Source organism: Etheostoma spectabile, chromosome 10 (genome assembly GCF_008692095.1).
Source record: "Etheostoma spectabile isolate EspeVRDwgs_2016 chromosome 10, UIUC_Espe_1.0, whole genome shotgun sequence".
NCBI classification, from domain to species: Eukaryota; Metazoa; Chordata; class Actinopteri; order Perciformes; family Percidae; genus Etheostoma; species Etheostoma spectabile.
The window spans coordinates 5,483,376-5,503,157 of NC_045742.1; the positions used below are offsets into that span (position 1 = coordinate 5,483,376).

General features: G+C 40.2%; 3 protein-coding genes across 3 annotated transcripts in view; all 3 read right to left on the bottom strand.

Moving 5' to 3' along the window:
* arl9 (ADP-ribosylation factor-like 9) overlaps positions 1 to 4,745 on the bottom strand; it is a 5,669-nt gene extending 924 nt beyond the window's left edge. The window contains exons 1-4 of the mRNA XM_032527260.1: positions 4,315 to 4,745; positions 2,977 to 3,154; positions 2,161 to 2,336; positions 1 to 1,078 (exon numbers count right to left, since the gene is read on the bottom strand). The exon at positions 1 to 1,078 is cut by the window's left edge and continues 924 nt beyond it. Coding sequence (XP_032383151.1) covers positions 902 to 1,078; positions 2,161 to 2,336; positions 2,977 to 3,154; positions 4,315 to 4,563 — 780 coding nt within the window. The 5' untranslated portion in view covers positions 4,564 to 4,745 and the 3' untranslated portion in view covers positions 1 to 901. The remainder of the gene's footprint in view (positions 1,079 to 2,160; positions 2,337 to 2,976; positions 3,155 to 4,314) is intronic.
* A 749-nt stretch (positions 4,746 to 5,494) lies between these two features.
* LOC116696360 (snRNA-activating protein complex subunit 1-like) lies at positions 5,495 to 6,965 on the bottom strand. The gene has a single exon (XM_032527255.1). It carries the CDS (start codon positions 6,788 to 6,790, stop codon positions 5,672 to 5,674), a length of 1,119 nt encoding a protein of 372 aa, XP_032383146.1. The 5' UTR covers positions 6,791 to 6,965; the 3' UTR covers positions 5,495 to 5,671.
* Positions 6,966 to 7,555: 590 nt separating this feature from the next.
* On the bottom strand, positions 7,556 to 19,621 carry srp72 (signal recognition particle 72). Its single transcript, XM_032527254.1, has 19 exons — positions 19,355 to 19,621; positions 18,696 to 18,816; positions 17,559 to 17,679; positions 17,074 to 17,217; positions 15,876 to 15,987; positions 15,755 to 15,786; positions 14,800 to 14,924; positions 14,541 to 14,598; positions 14,179 to 14,310; positions 13,938 to 14,066; positions 13,420 to 13,492; positions 12,997 to 13,061; positions 12,757 to 12,852; positions 11,905 to 12,008; positions 11,388 to 11,465; positions 10,749 to 10,886; positions 10,561 to 10,598; positions 9,305 to 9,464; positions 7,556 to 8,691 (listed from the first exon to the last, which is right to left on the bottom strand). The coding sequence occupies exons 1-19, from the start codon at positions 19,452 to 19,454 to the stop codon at positions 8,511 to 8,513; spliced, it is 2,007 nt and encodes a 668-aa protein (XP_032383145.1). The 5' UTR covers positions 19,455 to 19,621; the 3' UTR covers positions 7,556 to 8,510.
* Positions 19,622 to 19,782: the final 161 nt, after the last annotated feature.

A 19,782-nucleotide genomic window follows, 5' to 3' on the forward strand; every position in this document is an offset into this window, starting at 1 on the left:
ATGGCCTGAAACAAGGTAACCAAGGAAATTATTCCCCAATAAATGTTACAGAGTCCATGGTAGACCTCCAGACAGTACCACAAGGTAATGAAATACGTGTGGCAGGGCACCTTTAAGCTTTGAGAGTTGCTTTGAAAGTTCACTAAGTAAATGTAACAGGTGTTTACCAGTAGGGATGGGTGTCTCACTTTGTACTTTAAGTTGATATTATGGGTTGTTTTCTCATTACAATCTTGCCCAGTACAGCTTTAAGTCATAGTATCGAGGCATTCCATATTCTGTGTATTATGACAAACATCATGACACAGTACAAATTAGAAAAACAACCGGCGGTTACAGCCAACAGTGCTTTTCACATTTGTGTTTGCCTACTTAACCAATTAGTTACCAGACTGTTAGCTCATCGCTGGTGATAAAGCTGCAACCAGCAGCTACACAGATTGCTGAAATGAATCCACTGTGATTCTGCACCATCTGCATTAACTGCTTTCTAGGGCTGCTTGTGTGCCATGGTTGACAAGTGAAACTCATCACCACCTGGATGATGAAAATAAAATAAATCTTTGGTGGAGATAACAGTTGAAAACACAAGTTGTTAGGAGTGTCCTGTAGGCACCTAGCTTAAACAAAGATAGGTCTGGAAAAAAAACATCATTGTCAAACAATTAAAGTGTTTTTCCAAGTCAGTGAAATTTTACACTATCACATCCAGAATCCACGAGTTTCATAAGTCCAACTATACCATACAAAAACAAACACATTTTTTAATTTTCTCATAAATAAACTAAAGACTTTCAGCCGTCCTGGTGTAGCGAAAACACTGATGTGTAAAGGTGCAGAGAATCTATTTAATTTGTATCAAAAACACAGGCGTAAGTGACAACCACCAAACGGAGTGTGTTTATCTGCTGTCACAAACCATCTGGATGATCAGGTCGCGAGCGTCCTGGACGCCATAGGCGAGCTCTGCATTGCCCTTCTTCACATAGGTGCTGATGAGGAACAACTTGCGGTCCCCGACCTCCGACAGAGACAGAGCGTCGTGGAGGTCTGTGATACTGCAGGATCCTGGAAGGTCCTGGAAACATGAGACAAACGTGAGGGGACATCTGCTTGTATACTTCATTATAAAAGATACACCTGAGGATGTCTGCTCTGGAGTTTAACTTTTTTAGATTCTGGACAGGTCTCACTCCAGTGAAAGTATTATGAAAGTAAACATTTCCTTTATTTTGACACGTGTAACTTTGTAGAAACTAAACAGAATGTTCTTATGAAGTGTTTAATAATAACAATAATAATGTATACTTTATTAATCCCACAAGGGGAAATTACAGTGTTTACACTCTGTTGTTATTACACACAGGCCTGAATTACACACACATGCTCAGTACCTATACATGCACTAAATGGATATGTCAAAGGAAGGGAGCTGCCCATGGAAAGGCGCCCTGAGCAGTTGGGGGTTTGATGCCTTGCTCAAGAGCACCTTGGCAGTGCCCAGGAATTGGCATCTCTCCAGCTGCCAGTCCACCACTATACTTTGGTGCGTATAGGGACTTGAGCCAGCAACCATCCGGTACCCATTCCCCTACTGACTGAGCTACTGCCACCCCATGGGTATAGTGGGAAACACAGGCTACAGTGAAGACAGCTGGAGTGAGTCAAGTAGGAGCGAATCTGTTCCTTCAGATGCGAGTGAGACGATCAAAATCTTAGTTGTCAGGCCATGACAACATTCTGAGCAGAAAAAATATCTGAACAATAGAGATGTATCGATTAACAGAAAATGAATCAGCAACTATTTTGATATTCCATTCATCTTTAAAAAAAAAAAATTGGATGGACCAATATTCAACAAATGCGAAAACATGCTTTTATATATTGAGTTTTGATTGGACAAAACAAGACATTTGAAAATAACTAATTGGACCCTAAGAAACTACATCATACTATTTACCATTGTATATTTTCTATTGAGACCAAATGAATAAGAGAGAAAATAATAAGTACATTAATGGATAATGAAAACAATCATTTGTTGAATCCCATGTGAACACACAGTCTCTAATTATAATCTGTGTAGCGCTCTTCGAGGACAATAGGGCCAGCAGGCATTTGTTAAAAGCAGCCTGGAGTGTTTTTATCTGTCATTCTCACCTGTTTGTGGGCCAGTACCATTAAAGGCAGGCGGGGGTCGGAAGCCAGCACCTCATGTAAATGCTTCTTAGCAACAGGGAAAAGCTGTGGGTTGGAGGAGTCGACCACGAACACCAGCAGGAGGGCCTTGGATATGTACTTCTGCCAGTACGGCCGGAGTTCCTCTTTACCTCCAACTGACAGACAGACAATGACATTGACATCAAACTCATGGCGTGAAGCAGAAGGTGATTGGTGGCATCAGTGTTTTCTCTAAACATGTTGATTTTGCAGCAGCGGCCCTCCATGGCAAAATGTCTGCCGCCACGGTATCAGAAAGAGGGTAGCCGCACAATGTAGTTTTGGTCGCCTTTTAAAGCACCCATATTATGCTTATTTTCAGGTTCATAAATTTTATGTTGAGGTTTTACCAGAATTGGTTTACATGGTTTCATTTTCAAAAAACACCATATTTTTGTTGAACTGCACATTGCTGCAGATCCTGTTTGGGTCTCTGTTTTAGCTCCAGAGTGAAACATCTCACTTCTATACTATCTTTGTTAGGAGTCACACATGCGCAGTCGCTAGGTAAGATCCCATCAGCTAGATAACTCTTTCTCCAGCTTTGGTTAGCACAAGGCAGGATTAGCTGGCAGACTTCTAAACGAGGGACACTTGTGGAATACCTGCAGAACAGGGACATGGAAGTAGTTCTTTTGGAGATTATGGGGAACTGATGTGTGCTGTTCAGACAGTCTTGCCCCAACTGCTAAAAAAAAAGAAAATCCTAAAGGAAACACTGGGCATTGACCACATCTCTTTTGGGTTTAGACCTACTTTCTAGGAACTCGATTTGCAGGTCCTCTCTGCTGATGGAGACTGCGTTGAAGCCCTGCGTCGGCTCCGTGTCCTGCTCCAGGCACCCGGTGGCCAAACAGTGCAGCAGGCTGGTTTTACCCGCCCCATCCAGACCCAGAACCAGCACCTGTGTCCCTGCTGACTCCACAGACTGAGACTGCAGAACACAGACAAGTACACGGCAGATTAAGACAGCTGCTTCTTTACTGATACCATAACTATACTCACTTCATACATGTCTATGTTTTTATTTGGATGTGTTCTGTAACTAACTACATTCTGTTGCTCTGTACTTGTGACATGTGCAATGACAATAAAGTTGAATCTAACGTAACTGTTGTGATTAATGACCCGTGTCCACTTGTATGCTGTTGGAGGTTATGCCCTCTACTGCAAATCAAATCTTCCCTTGAGGGACAAAAAAAAGGCGATGAACCAAGACATTGTTTTTTTGCCTACAATTATCCTATGTTTGATAGACTAATTATTAGATTTATCAATAAAATAATCTGTCACGTAAGGCTTGTGTCACATGGACGTGCAAACAGTTTTGTTGTCGTTACTTAGAATTCCACATGAGGGCGGAAGAACCCTATAGCTAACATATCCAAAAGGCTAATATGACATACAGAGTTTCTAAGGAAGAATGGAAAAAAAAACCTCCATGGACTAACAATTAGTTTTAATATTATTGTTAATGTAGGTATACGTTAGGGCTGCAACAAACTATTATTGCTTAATCTGCTGATTAGTTTTCACTGTCACAGATACTAAAGAAAACCACCAAATATCTATATTTGACAGCATGGAAAAAAAGGCAATTTTGGAATTTTAGTTTGAAAAAAACCAAACATTGTCACTTGTCTTACTAATTAGGTCCTACACTTCCCAGAATTCTCCACAACAATCCCCAGAGAACTTGCATGCACTTGTTGCTGTTGTTTAACCATTAAACTAAAAAGGGTATTTATCTAGTTGTAGTAGTAGTTTTTTAAACTCTGGATGATATTCATAATTATCCAGCCAATCCTAAAAAAACAACTATATTGATAGCTGCTGTACTCTGATCTGTTTCGGGCGTTTCTTCTACTGAGAGTGACTGGCTAGCTACCTCAAGCTCATGCTAATACTAAACCACTTTTAGGTGAAGTTAAATGTGTAGGCACATTTAACTTCACCCAAAAACTGTTTCTGCCTCGGTCCTTCCTCTGTCCTAAGAACGTCAGGATATCAATTTTTTGAAAACAAGTTTTAATGTCGGCCTTTATGATACTACACTGTCCAAACAACTGTTTCCAGGACAATATGTAGTTTTACCTTCGAAGCTTGAGCAGCCGCAACAGGAGCAGCAGCAGCGGCCACAATAGTGTGTTCAGCCGTAGTTCCCGCTCTTCTCGCCTGTGCCTTTTCCTCTTCTTCCTCTCGAGAACTTTTACCGTCTTTCTCCGGCCGACTTTCAGGCTTCTTCTCCCCGGAGGAGGACGCGTAGTTCCATATCAGATAAGCGACTCCCCCCGCGATAACGACGGAGGTGCCGAGGACACCGGCTTCCTTGAAACCGAGCATGGTGCTCAACCGCCGGGTTTTACTTTCCAACCTGTTGCTCTTTATCCGTCCTTTTACGCCATTGTTGTACTTTTAGTTTTTTTTTTCTTTGCGTCCACCTTGTTGTCCTCCTCCTCCACTCAACAAGTGGATTAGCAGACAGGAAGCGGAGGAGGAACTCCTCAAAACGATGTTTCCGGAATGAAGTGCGCCGCTTTTTGTTGATGCAGCGTTACAATCCCACCGCATGAGGGCGCCATTGTTCCTAAAATATTTCATTATAAACAGCTTTTTAACAAACCTGAGATCAATCAAGTAATTAGAACCAGTTACTCAAGTACGGAATTGAGGTACTTGTACTTTGAGTGTTTGTCTGCTACTTTATTCTTGACAACTGAAGTTACTAGTTATTTTGCATACTAAGATTTAACACACTGCAATTTTCAGGTGGTCTTATTTTTAATTGAAATGTGACACAATCTGCCAATGCTGTAAAAATACTCCATACTGTGTTAACTCCAATGACGTTTCAAGAATTTGATAAAAGAAAATTCACAATTTTAGTGTAGGAAACTCTTTCCTTGAGTACTTTTACTTGCGCTTAATGCTCAAGTATACTACCTTGTACAGCCAATACAGTGAATACTGGGTCCGAATACTTTCTAAACCACTGAGTGGTTAAAGAAGTAGGCTAATTTTGATCTTTTCATTACTCATGGGATTAAGAATGGCAAGAAAAATCAATGAATGGAAACGAAATGCACGTAGGCCTACCATTAATAGATTTGGGTGTTTGTTGGGGTTTTCTATATAGACAACAGATCCCTGCAAAGGTTTGAAAAAAACAGTTGAGTGTCCTCACAAAAGACAAGACAGTCCAGATTGTGAAGTCAACCCTTTTCTTACTCAAACCTGCAATGTTGAAGTCAGGAGTAGGCCTAAAACACGAAGGTGAGGCAATCATGAAATACATTTATTAACAAATTAAAGAATTCCATTTAAACAACAGATGCATAATGAGGAAAAATCAACTAAAATCAAACTGTTTATCAAATCCAAAAGGTATTTTAACTGGATGAAAAAACAAAGGCCAGAACTTCTTTGTGTATCTGAAAGCCATCCGTCCTCCCTACCCATCATATTTGAAAGGTGCTGCCTGGTTGGTCCTCTTCATCAGCATCTTCTCCTGTTTCTTAGGAGCACTCAGGAGCCAGGCCTGGAGCTTGCTGTCATCCCGAGTCACCCCGAGACTCTTCTGGGTCCGAGCCCGCAGTGAGGGAGGCCTCTTTCGCTGCCCAACCCCAGTTTCCTGGACCTGTTCTGCCCCGGAGCTGTAAGACTCCACTGTCTTGGCCTTTCGATGCCTCCTGGACTTGGGCGCCTCCTGGAAGTTGCTGTAGCTCTTCTGCTTGATGGAGGACAGGAGCCTGGCCCTGCTGCTGCTGCTCTCAGCCTCAGCGTGCTTCTCCATCTCATCCTCATCCTCATCCCCATCCTCATCACAATCATCAACAGACTTCTTGCCTTTGTTCTCCTGTGAGAAAGTCTTCTGCTGCCAAGTGATGAACTCTGACATGCAGTCTTTCAGTTGGGCGGAAAATGTCCGATGGGTCATGGTGGCCTGGCAGCTGGCCTCCGTCGTGGCCTCCTTGAGCTGCTCGTAGTGGTTCTGGATGTTGGAAAGCTCCTCCAGGATGTCTGCAGAGATGAGATCCTGGACTGCTGTGCTCCTCCCAATAAACTCTGTACACACGGCATCCCTCTTTGGCTTCATCTGCTTTTGGAAGATGAGAAAATGCGGCATGGCTGTGTAGTGTATGGCTTTGGTTGCAACAAGCTTTTCGTATATGTAAACAACATCTTGATGCCCATACTTCAATGAGTCCTTGATAAACTTCTGGATTGGAGTCCAGTCCCTCAGAGCGAGTCTGATCTTCACTGGTGGAATGGCAAGTTGTGTGTGGTACAAACCAAACATCAAATACAAGCCTCCCACCCGAACCTGGTAGCTGTATGGAGGCAGGAAGTACTTGACGGCTGTGGCCAGCGCTACTCTACAGAATCTCTTCAGCTCAGCCACACTGGAGATGCCTCTGAAAACATCTGAGAAGCTCATCTCCCTCCAAATGGCTGAGAACAACTCGTACCTGACTGAGTCAGTGTGCTGGAAACGAGCCAGAAGTTGCTCCACATCTTCTGTCAGAGGATTGTAGAAGAAATCCGAGTAAACCGGCGGCTTCCGAGGCATCCTGCGCGCAAAACAATAACCTCAGATATGACTGAAACTCTGAAAGAGCTCTGAACGGATTCACGGCAGGTGAGGCTCGTCATTGGCTAATTACCGGAGAACTACGCCCACAAGTGGAAGGAGCCAATCATGGCGATTAACCATCAGGTGTGGTTTACCTGGGTGTTAAAACACGAGATCGTGTCCCTAGTAAATTAAATATATTTCTTTGTTGAATATTACTTCAACAACAATAATTATAATCCCCAAAATTAACTTAATAACCTATATGTTTACCTTTTGAAGTATAGCTTCCTAAAATAAAATATATCATAGACCTAACATTTATATGGCTGGGGAAATGCATCTCCTTAAACGCATCTACAAAAGATAGCGGTAGTCTGTCTTTATAGATTGGAATATGGAGATTAAAGAGGTGAAAAAAAAAAGATCAAGATAATCTCATTCGATTATTTGAAGTTGCAAATTCCTCAAAATTGGCTTTTTTGTCAGTATATGTATAAGACATATTTACCTGCTTTCATTCTGGAGATTCATATTCTGTTCTATTATTTAAAAAATGGTTCATTATATATGGAAATCATGTGCACGTTTGCAATCAATATTACACGCACCCCCAGGGGGCTCCACTTGCTATCTTTTTTTTTTAACTAAATGAAACATCAACTGCATATCGAATGCTAATGAATCCTTTAAAAAAAACAAAACCTTGCAGTTAAAGTAGTAGAGTAGTAGCCATCTAGTTAAACGGAAACACAGAGGCCATGTAATTAAGAGTTTTATTAAGACTTAACAAAAGGGGAAACCTGTTTGGTCTTAAAAACATGCATCGGACAGAATTCAATTTAAGAATTTAAATTATTTGCTTGAATTTAGACCAAGACAGGGACTGAAAAATAAAGATTCTTTAACATTGCATCTTGGCAGCTGATTGGAAGTGAAGAGAAGAGACGGTTAAAGGAAAGCAAACAGCCAGAGAAGGTATCTCCTAATACTCCGACCCAAGAAATATTAAGGACAGTTCCACCAAAATTTAACTTTGAGTTACTTTGCAAAAGTAGTTTGTTTTCATAACTGCATAATTAACAGTAAGGAAAATGCAACACCGACATGGCACGGAATTAAATGAAACTGTGAGGTCTTAAAGTCAGCAGTGACATGATTTTAATGATTTAGTTGAAACAATGGAATAAAAGTTTGATGGATCTACCGAACAATCTATTTTCATATTTTATAGACATTTACAGAGGTTTCTGAATGCAGCATCTCTGTGAAATCCTGATATATTACAGGAGGACAATAGAGGAGAACATTTCGATAAAAAAAGAGCACCAGGTAACAGCGAAGAAAAAGCATTTCCCATTCATCGGACCATTTAATGAAAAAAGAACTCTGATTTCACTGTGAACTCAGAGGGTCACGGGTAAAAAGAAATCTTTTAAGAAACAATCTGCTTTCGCTAAGATACAAAAAGTTAATTTCAGTGGAACTGTCCTTTAAATACACTCTCTCTCTCTCTCTCTCTCTCTTCTGTACTTTTAACACCACAAATTAATAACATAGAAGAGAAGAGGGGAGCTTTTGGTTTGACATATTTATATGAATGGCCATAACAAAAAGTTCAATTTAACTTGAAACATAAAAAAGAGAAAAGCTTATGATTTCTTGGTGAGACAGAGTATCCCATATCCCCTCTGCCTGATGTGTTGCTTCCCTCTGACTACCAGCCTCCTTTGCCTCCCTTCTTCTTCTTCTGTGGTGCCTTCTTGCGTGTGGCCCCCGAGGCTGCAGGTTTCTGCTGCCGTGGGGGGACCACGTTGCTGGCGGCGGCTGAAGAGGAGCCGGATGCAGACCCTGGTCTGGGGGAAGTAGGGGGGCTACTGGCTGTCTTACTGGCATCCCTGAACAGAGGAAGAGCAAAAAACGTGTCAGAGATTGCTCTCAATGACATATTTGTTAATTCTGGGAACATTTTGAACCTATAATACACCGGTAAACTCTTCAAACTAGTTGAACTGAGATGTTTGGAAAACCTTATGCCATGTGTCATTCTATGCCCTTCAAGTACTTTCAAGGAGTAGTTGGAAATACGTATTTGCTTTCTTGTCATTAGATGAGAAGAAGCCCTTGGGCAAAGGCACCAAACTCCCAAATGCTCATCCATGTGCTGTCCCCTCACTCTGACATCTCTCCATTAGTGCATGTATAGGTCCTGTTTGTGAATGTGTGTGTACTTTGGGCCTGTCTGTGTTGACACTGCCTGACTTTTCCAAGTATAGAGATATTTCAGACCTTCTTAGCATATGGATTTCTACTTTGGCTACTTTGGCCTAAATTACACACAAGCCGTTTCTTTTGCACAGCCGCTGGACATTCCCACTGAGGATTCATTGGCAGGGAAACAAAAGGACAATTTTGAGTGCTTTTCCCTCCATTAGCGGAGTTGATTATGGGGTTTCAATTACAGGAAATTGCACCCAGACAACTCCACTCGAAAGTGATGTGCATACTCACAATTCAGCCGAAGCTCCTGCCGTTGCTCCCTGTGTGCCTTTTCCTATTTGCTCCTTCTTCTTTCCCTTCTTCTTGCCTCTGTAGTAGGAACGCTCCTTCATGGGCATCCACCTCTCAGGGTCAGGGGTACTTTTTGGGTCATAGTTTTTGGGCAGTTTGCCTAAAAGAAAAGAACATGAAGAAATCACTGCAGGGTGGCGCTCAGCACAGCGTGAGTAAATAAATGAGACGCCTCTGTGGTCATTAACTACCGTAATTCCTCAAAAAAAAAAAAACGGTAGTCAATTAAACGCTGGGCCTCTGATAGTGGCCGGGGCGTAGTCAACACGGACAAATATAGGCCCGACTTAAGTTAAAGCTGGGGGAAAAAGGAGTGTGGATAATCACCTAAGTGCCTTTCATATAATGTGTTTTCAAGTTTATATTTCAACCAATTTAATTTAACAGATTCAACACTATATTCATGGTGTTTTCCACACTTTGTTTTTCTGGATTATGGTATGGTATGCCTACTCATGTAAAGTATTATTGTCCTACCAGTATTTTAGTGAAGGCGGATGTATGTGTCACTGAGACAAGTGTAGTTTGTAGTAACGTACAGGTGCCAATAGATGGCAGTGGCCACATTGAATGTGACATCTAGTGCTAGTGACAGACTTTGTCGCCCTTCTGGCTGTGGTTGTAGGGTGATATATTGCAAATGTTTCCTAAAAAATGAATGATCTGTCCACTGGAACGGTATGGCTTTTAATTTAAAACGGTATATTTAAAACAATTATACTTATCAAACAGATGGAATTAGAAATAAAGGTCTGCCTCTAACAAAAGCCTGCTTCAAATAAAAGCCTGTTACCTTCTGCAGTTCAGGCAAATAAAGGCCCCCGGTTTTTATATGAGGATTTACAGTATCTGCATAATGTATCTGTAGCTTGTATAAGAGGGAAAATAAGCTCTACCAACTGCCACTTTGCTCGGGGTAACCTTGCCCCTTATGAGGGTCTAGATTCCAGATCGGCCCATCTGAGCTCTCATTTTCTCAAAGGCAGAGCAGGATACCCAGGACTTGGTTTACACCTATCACCATTTCTAGCCACTGGGGGACCACAGGCAGGCTGGGGGAACTCATTAATGTCAAAAAACATCATAAAGTGAAATTTTCATGCCATGGGACCTTTAACAATTCTTGACAGCAAGTGCCATTTAGTATTATTTTGGAAATAATCTGTCCCCAAAACAAAGTTTGATTAACGGCATACCTCTCTTTTTCTTCTTCTTCTTTTTAATCTCTCCTTGGCTGTAAAGAGAACAAAGACTTATTAGATTAAAGGAAGTAAAAGATCATCCTTCTCACTCTGCTTAATACATTTTTAACACAAAACAGGTATTTAAATCTAGAAAATGTTGTGAACATTAGAATGCTGATGTGGAGTAATAAGGGGTTTACATTTGTTCTTTTGGAAGGTTTTCTCCTGGGACCTTAGCAGCTTTTTTCCTGACGTAGTTGGCTCCGTGGGAGTTCTCCAGCTCGTCCACGTCCACATTTAAGGCCATTGTGTCTGCGGATGGTAGGTGCTTGCTGAGGCTGGAGAGGACTGCTAAGGACACAACTGTTTCGACACAACTCTTGAAATGTACATTTTAATTTGCGTAATTGTCATGATGTCATCTGAGAGTCCTATGCTAAACCCTTTTGCATTATCATTGTTAGGAAGGCGCTAGGCTCGCTCAAAATGAACTGCGCCTCGCCTGTAAAGTGGGCGAGAGCAGGCAGCAGCAGCCGGGGGGGCGGTGACAAAAATCCGCTCTCAAGTCAGACAGTTTCCAGCGGTTTCCAGCAGCCTTCAGGCTGAACAGGAAGTGACAGAACACTGTGGTCCTTGTTTTATCTGATCGTCAATCCAAAACAACAATGTTCATATATTCCTAACACCCTCACATTTGAGTAACTAAAATCGGTAAAATGTTGGTGTTTTTGCTTGAAAATGATTGCAGATTAACAGAGCACCAAATTGCAAATTACTAGGATAAATTAATAAATAGATAGCTTTAGTGTCTTCAATCGTTTCAAAAGGTTAAAGGATACGATTTGGCTTTGTCTGTGTCCACCAGAGAATACGCCGAGATGAGTTGTGCCAGTGTGTGGATGTCGTTGGTGTTTTGCCTGTTTCAAGAAAAATGAAACAAAGTTAGCTTCATTGTTATAAAAGCAGGAATTTCAACAAATGAACACAAAAACTGGAAAGTTTAAAGGTTGCAGTCACTCACAGATGTGCTGCACAAATATGTAAGTGATTAATATTTTGCCTTCACAGACTTTAATTTGTTATCTTATAATTTCTTTTTTTCCTGCTCTATATGCACATTGGAATGTTTATTAAGCAGTTTAAGAACCTGATAAACATATGAGCTCCACTACATCATGCCGACAAGACATTCATCGACATAATTCATTTCCCAGCCCCTTACCATCACAACCACATGCCTAACCTTAACCCTTACCTAATTCTAACCCTAAAACCAAGTGTTAACTCTCAAACAGCCCTTTAGAGATGTAGGGTCTAGCATTTTGGCACGCATGCACACGCACGCACGTAACTCACTTCCACAGCTGCTCCAGATCACTAATGGCTTCTTTTTTCCGTCCGTACTTCAGTTTGAAATTGGCAGCTTCTCGTACAAGTGCCAAGTGTGCAGCAGATCCGGGCTGTGGAGGACGAAGGCAGGCTGATTACACAGTGGAAACATTCAGATGTCACAACTGAGTTCATGTGTGGCTTTGTCTTGTCAGAAGAAAGGATTACCCACAGCCTGAGCTACAGTATAAGTGGCGATGGGCAGCATTTGTTGTTAAAATTGGACTTCATCCCTGCTTTGATTTTTTTTTTATGAAGCACTCAATGCTGTAATGTTTCTGCACTGCACTTCCTGCAATTACCCATCAATCAAATACAGAGGGTTTAGGTGACAGTGTATTGTTCCCTGAGAATGGTTGATACATTTTGAGTTTGTGTAATTCAATTATATTTATAGTATCAAGTCATAACAAGAGTTATCTCGAGAAACTTAGACACTTAGACAGAATAGGTCTAGACCACACTATAATTTACAAGGACCGAACAGTTCTAGTAGTTCCCTTCAGGGAAATCAACAGTGCGACAGTGGCGAGGAAGAAACCTCAGACAGATCCAGGCTCTTGGTGTTGAAAAGTAGAGTGGCAATAACAGTCTCACAGTAAAAGATAATGGAACAGTGACTAAAAATAGTAGTTTTTAGAATTCATGGCATAGCATTGACTGCACAGCATTACAAGGCACAGTCGAGCAACAGAGAAAGTGGCAATTGCTGCCCAAGTTGGCTACCCAGTTCACAGGAAGTCACAGAAGAATCACTATTGTGTTATATCAACTTGCAACAGACTTTTTTGAGTTCAAACGTGAACATCGGCCACAAACCTGTTCAGACTGGTAGTGTTCAATAGCTTGTTTGAAAATCTCAATAGCGCTGTCAATGTCTTCTTCGTGGGAGTACATCGTTACCAGAGCTGAAATCTAAAGGAGTCAATGACACAGTTTAGATGAACGCTTTGGAATAAAAGAGTTGACACAGTTACCATCATTGAAAGAGACAATGTTGCAATACAAAAATGGTCAGAGATGTATCTAAACAGGGTATAGTTTTCATTTTAGACCTACCATCCCTGATTTGTGCTTGAACTCTTCAATGGACCTTAGAACATCACAAGCTTTTGTTACATGACCTGAGGACCAAAAGAAAGACCCAAAAACTGAGTATTAGAACACAATTGCAGCTATCGTGACCATATAAAAGCCCATGTTACATATTATCAGAATTAAAATCACTAGAAACTAATGCTTATTTCTAGAAAACTGAAGAGTTAGACATCAATTTTTTGGAAAACGTCATTCTTCCATTAAAGGTTGTATGTTCTTCTTGTTCATAAATATTTTAGTACTCTAAATAAAAACTGAATCCAAATTTAACAACAAAATATGCTTTAAATTTGACAAAGATATTTATGTGTTTAATATAGGAAACTGAAGTAGAAAAGTACAATCTGACCGTGTGACATAATAGCTGTAAAGATGTGCCAGTACCTTGTATTACATAGAGTTGTGCCATTGTTAGTTTGATGCCAGATGCACTCTCTGGATGTTGGTCTGAGAATTGCTGGAAAAAAAGTCAAGACAGCATGACTGAAAATACAAAACACTGAATGCATTTAAAACATAACTACTGGCATCACTTTTCACCAAACAAGAACTAAATACATTTTCGTGAATCCCCCTTGACAGACCAATAAGGCTTGCAGCTACGGATGCATGAGCTCCTAAAACAAATCTAGAATCATATTAGTATTACTTATTCCAGTCACGTCTTACACTTAATATGTTTTGGAGCTACAGACAGTGGGCAGTATGTGTCAGTAACTGTAAAACCATTTGCTGAGTGTTTAAAAGTGTCTGTCAATCCTATATGTACATACATTTTTTTAGTATGGACAGCTTATGTGGGAATGAAACATCAGCAACGTTGGTGCCTTTCTTTACCAGAAAGAAAAATAGCTTGTTTTTAGGATGAGAGCGAGTGAGACAACGGTGTTGGTTATTTCTACCTGGAGCAGCTCGATGGCCCTGCCGTGCTGCTTCTCCCTGCACAGTTGAGCAACCTGTATGAGGACCGGCCGCGGGTGACCCGGATTCTGAGACTGAAGACTGGATGACAGTTTCCTGCACTGGTCCGCCTGTTGACGGGGCACAGACGCACCAACAATGATCAGTAGAGAAATCTAAAATTCTGGAAAATCAGCCATTACTGTTACCTTCGTAATGTGAACCCTAACAGTTTTTAGCTACCTGGTTAGTGTACATGGCCAGGAGGGCTTTGTTGAAGTCAATGGCCTGCAGCTGCTTCTTCGCCAGCTTGTATTCAACACCTTCAGCGTTTGTCAGTTTCACCTTTTTCTTGGAGTCAAACACGTTTTGGTCCTATGAAAACAGACAGCGTTTAAATGAAAATACACTTCATCCAGTTGGAGTTTGGCTTTCACATCTGTGGATAGTTGTTAACGGGTTATTTCTTTTTACAGTGCAGTTTATTCAGTATATTGAACACAGCGGTGCACATTGGGAAGTGAGTAAGTCTGAGGTTTACAGTGAGATCACAATGATACTTTGATGATGAAATGTTTTAGTTGGTTGGATTGTCACACACCCACCTTGTTTATTGTAATGATATTGTTGGCAGTCACAGCAAGCAGCCCTACATCTGATGGCCTGCAATTTAGAGCATATTATTGAATATCTATTTGACATCTGCTATGTAGTACTGACACATACTACTGGCACAAATGTACACACTGCGTGTACCATCACAACACAAATTCAGAATAGAATAAAAAACATTATTTGAACCTGTGCGACATTCGCTTCCTCTGCTTCTGAGAGTGAGTTAAATGTGATGATCCCTGCACTCACTTGAGCTTGATGACCTGGTTGTAGAGCTGCAGAGCGTCGTCTGTCCGACCTTGTAATTGCATGATGTACGCCATCTGAGAATGGATGACGGCCAGCTCTGACTCAATGTCCTCCTCAGTCACATCCTGAAAGAGACAAACCAGCAATCAGAGGGATTATGCTGGGGGAATTCATATAAGCATTAACATTGATTGCAAATTGAACAAAAACACCCTAATTCCTATTTAATCAATTTCTAGTGTGAATGTTTTCTTCTCACATCCTCATCTACCTTGGTAACATCTCAACTCAAACAAATATCAATTTCAAAACCAGACTATTTCTGGGAATCAAAAATTTACTTCACTCTCCAGATTAAAAAATAAATAAATAATGACTTCCATGATCGTTTTAAATTATATCAGTTAATACTAGGGGTGAGGAAAAAAAAAAAATCAAAACAGCATTGTTTTGCAATATTTATTGTAGCAATACTGTATCAATACAGAGACGCCAAGAATTAATCTATTATATTTGTGTTGGTCAATTTGTCTGCTAGATAATCCCATTTTGCAGCAATAAACTTGAAGTGAGGTGAATAAACAGAAATGTTAACAAAGTTTCCTTTTGGGGACAAAATTAGAAAAAAGGTAATAAATTGGAATATATATCGCAGAATATTGCAATATGTCTAAAATCGCAATAATATTGTATTGTGACATAAGTATCGTAATGATATCGTACAGTGAAGCCTCTGGTGATTCCAACCCCTAGTTCATACCCTGTTATTATTTTTCACTTCATGATCTTTCAAGATCAATTTACAAAAATGTTTAGTTCCACAAAGTGTGTCACGCCATCTCTAATACATCTTCCACTGTCTGACGAAGATGTTACAAATTAAAACTCTCAATTTCCTTGAAAATGGATGAGATTTGATGAATTAAGATTTAGAAGAAAAAAAAGCAACACTCACAGAATCATCTGCCAACGAGACTCTGCAAAGCTCTGTGAAAGAAAAGCAATCAGTTCAATTTAAAATCGAGAATGAATAAAACAGCACCTTGACAGAGAAGGCAGAACAGAATGGGACTGACCCTCTGCTTGTCGTAGTTTATTGAGTGCCTCTGTAAGCTGTCCTTGGCCAATCAAAGCGCAGGCAGCATTGTAGCACAACTCGTACGTGGACTCGGGAAGACCTAGATCTTCCTGCAAAAGAAATTATAAGTTAAAATCCATATAAAACAACAATTGCACAGTAATTTGCCTGGCGACAGATTCAGTCCACTCGGTAACTTTGAGGTGAGCATGATCGAATTGTCCAAGCTCTTCTTCTCCTCTGGTATTTATACTAGTTAACAACAGATGAAGAATAAGCTGAATATAAGCATGACTCCAGAGTCATTTGTTATGCACAGCATTCCAGAGAGACAAACTGTTCCAGACTTTAAACTAGGGATCGACAAAAAATGGATTTTTTAGTGCCAATGCCAATATATATATATGTTTTTTTTTTAAATCAGCCTTAGCCGATGACCGATTTCTTGAGCCGATATTTGGAGCCGATACTGCTTTTGCTCTCTCAATTTACATCATAAAGATATAAACCCTGCCACACTGGATTTTTTTCGGAATCTGCTCTGCCTTTTCTTTAAAAATAATAAACAAAAACACAGATCAGTGTCACTTCTGCAATCATCTTACATTCATATCCCCCAAATGATGTGTGCAATGTGCATAATATGGATGGGTGCACTGCATATGGTTAACTGTGTCATCAACATCTACAACACAGCCTTGATGTTGCATTGCTTGCTGACATATTATCAGACTAATATATCACTATTATATTATTATAAGATAGATATAAATTAGGTCATCACAAAATGTCCTTTGTCAACACATTTAAATAATTTAAGAAAACAATAAAACTGAAAAATAGCCATTGAAATAAAGTGCTTGATTTGTAATTTAAGACTGCCATGGTGCTAGTGGTGGAGGGGTCTGCATGGTCTGCACGTGAACTGCAGCCTCTCTAGCACCATAGAACTGCCTGTGGACGCCTGCCTGTAAATAACGCCAGAGAAAACTATCGGCCAGTGCTGATAAAATCAGGCTATTACAACTTTAAACATGCTTGGCGTACAGAAATATTAACACTTTTGCAATCAATTTGTTGTTTCTCATTCGTTTCAAGACGGAAACCAAGACTTGGTCAACAACACAGAAAAGTTGATAAACTACAGCACAGTGGCTTCAAAAAGTCCAAAATAAGAAGTTTCTAGGAGTGCTTACCAATGGAGTTTCCTCCCACTGACTCATAGAAGCCACCACAGCAGCGAGGTTGGTTTTCCTCTCCTCCTCGTACTCATCCTGGGAATTCCTGATCAGATCTGTGTAGACACTCTTGCAGTCATCGTAGCGCTCCAGTCTGTACAACTGGAAAAGGAAAAGAGAGAGAGCTCCAATCAGGAGTGTTTCAGTGTCAAATTAATGTCCAAATGTGGTTTCAAAAGGTTCTTGTGTTCGATGTAACCTATATCACATGTTACATGGATGGATAGGAAGATATTCATTATTAATATTCAATATTGCATATACAGCAATTTATGAGCTCATATCCTAGATTGTGAGGACAAATTGTGTGTTCTGTAAGATGCTCCACATCAACAAGGGGGTGGGCAGGAACCCTGCTTTCTTTTTTCATTTCCCAAGGCTCAAAAGTATACTGTCTAAAAATCAAAAGCATACAGCAATAATATAGTTTTCTTCAGCCTTACCACTTGACCGTAGAGCTCCTTCAGCTTGTCTGTTTGTTCAGGAGCAGCCTCAATGGTCTTCAGGGCACTATCCACTCTGTTCAGCCGGTACTCGCAGTACGCCTTCTCAAACACAACTTCACTGAGAAAGACCAGTAATACAAATAATTTCAATAGGGAGATGGAACCAACAGCAGGAAATGGAAGCAAATAAAGTAAGCATGTAATGTTAGTTATGTGTGTAAAATATGTAACAAGCACGGCAAAAGTTTTATAAAGTCATAATATTCTTTAAGCGTTTTGACAGCAAACTAAAAGACAATTTTATTTAACTAAACAATTACTTTGTCAATATTTTTTTTAACACATTAGACAGAGCTTCAGAGCTTATGCTCCTTCAGTGTAGTGGAACAGGCGTTTTTTGAGGATTTGAGGTTTGCAGATACACTATGTTGTTTATAAAAAAAAATTAAAGATATTTTGTTTTGCATTTGTAGGTGTATATATATGTCATGTATATATACACTACGTCATTTAGCTGACGCTTTTTTATCCAAAGCGACATACAATTGCAATATATCAGAGGTCGCACGCCTCTTAACACTAGGTGTTAGGTGTCTTGCTCTGGTTGGCTGATGTATCGCAGTGGGAATCAAACCCAGATCAGCCACATCAAAGGCATGTGTCCTATCCACTGCGCCATCACCACCCCCATATACATACATACACTGTATGCATGCCATCTTCCTGTATTTAAGGTACGATTTATTGTCTACTGTTTTCACTCAATTAAGCACTTTCACCTGCTTTTTTACAACTTTTTTACAAAGCAACTTGAATAATAAATGAAACAATTACTCTATAATGGAATAACACGTCAAATGCCTTTTTTGTCTGTTCAACAGTCCAAAAAAACAACAAATATTTAATTTACAATCACTTGACAGTGAGTAAACCCTAACATTTGACAGGCGGAAACCAATGAGCAAAGATTGCTGCATGCATTTTGCTTTATTAAAATTTTTTAATAAATAATTAAAGAAAAAGTGTCCTGCCTGTTTAATCAGATACTTGTTCCAGTGCAAATTTTAAGAATGCATATTTACTAATCAACACGTGTAAAAAGTTATGAACATAACCACACAATTAGTTGATTACCTGCCGAGTAGTTTTGAATGTGTGTTCATTACATTCAGCGCCTCTTTGAAGCTGCCATTCTGAACAAGACAAACTATTTTACAGTGAAGGGCCGTCACATCGTCCCTGTTTTCTTGCAGAACTGTGAGAGAAGAGGACACAAACACACATCCAATAAAAAATCAGAAGACAACTACACACTGAGATACTACTGACTGAAAACAGCAGTATTAGAAGAAGAATCAGCCGTCAATAAACGTGTCTAACGGTTTGGTAACAGCTGACTAAAAGCTGGTTAGCTGGTGACCACGATCGGTTAGCTGCAAGGCTAGGGACACGTCACTAATCAGGGAAGGAATGGTGTATTTCTGGAGCATAATATTGACTTATAACTTTACATAAACCCAACATAGAACAGTTGGATTTGTAGCAACAACACGTAAGTATACAATAAGGAGTAGAAATTTGGTATATAAAGATAATTACGTTTTTGAGAGACCTGACATGTAGATGTCTAACTACCGTTAGCCTAGCCACATGCTAACAGCTGTCATGCAGCTGGCCCTAGCTTAGCCAGTAAACTCCGCTGATTGGAGGCAGAAGATATGAACCGTATGTCTACTGTCTGGCCGACGCTCCAGTTTTGTTTGAGAGCAACAATGACAGACGAAAGTACCTACTTTTAGTTAGAGCTTTAAGGGCTCTTGTAAAGTCTCCATTCTGACCGCAACGGTTAACTTCAGTCCACAGCGAAGCCACCGAGACCCCTGCATTCGCCATCTTCGCTGAATGGGCTCATAGTCGGCGGAAGCAGAATGTTTACACTACCGGGTCAAGGACAATTGTATTTATTAATTTTAAAATAAAATAAATTCCAAAAACACAAAACAAAGATTAGTGATAAACTACAACGTGTTTCAATGTTAATGAAAAGTAGATATTTTGGTGATGTTAGCTAGCTAGTTAGCTGTAAGCGTTTTCACTTGGCAGTGACGCATGCAAATGATGCCTTCACAGCCAACTTATAAATTCGTCTTCCCATAGTAGGCATTAGGAAGGTGCTACAGCATTTAGTGGATCTATCGAGCTATCTATTAGAGTTGTGTAA

Bases quoted from the DNA above. Each gene is read 5' to 3' on its own strand.
- LOC116696360 (XM_032527255.1), bottom strand. From the start codon at position 6,790: ATGCCTCGGAAGCCGCCGGTTTACTCGGATTTCTTCTACAATCCTCTG.
- srp72 (XM_032527254.1), bottom strand. From the start codon at position 19,454: ATGGCGAATGCAGGGGTCTCGGTGGCTTCGCTGTGGACTGAAGTTAAC. The intron at 17,680-18,695 runs GTAATCAACTAA...GGTCTTTCTCAG, and splicing joins CATTCAAAACTACTCGGCAG to TGAAGTTGTGTTTGAGAAGG. The intron at 10,599-10,748 runs GTAAACCCCTTA...TTCTCTTTACAG, and splicing joins AACCTTCCAAAAGAACAAAT to CCAAGGAGAGATTAAAAAGA.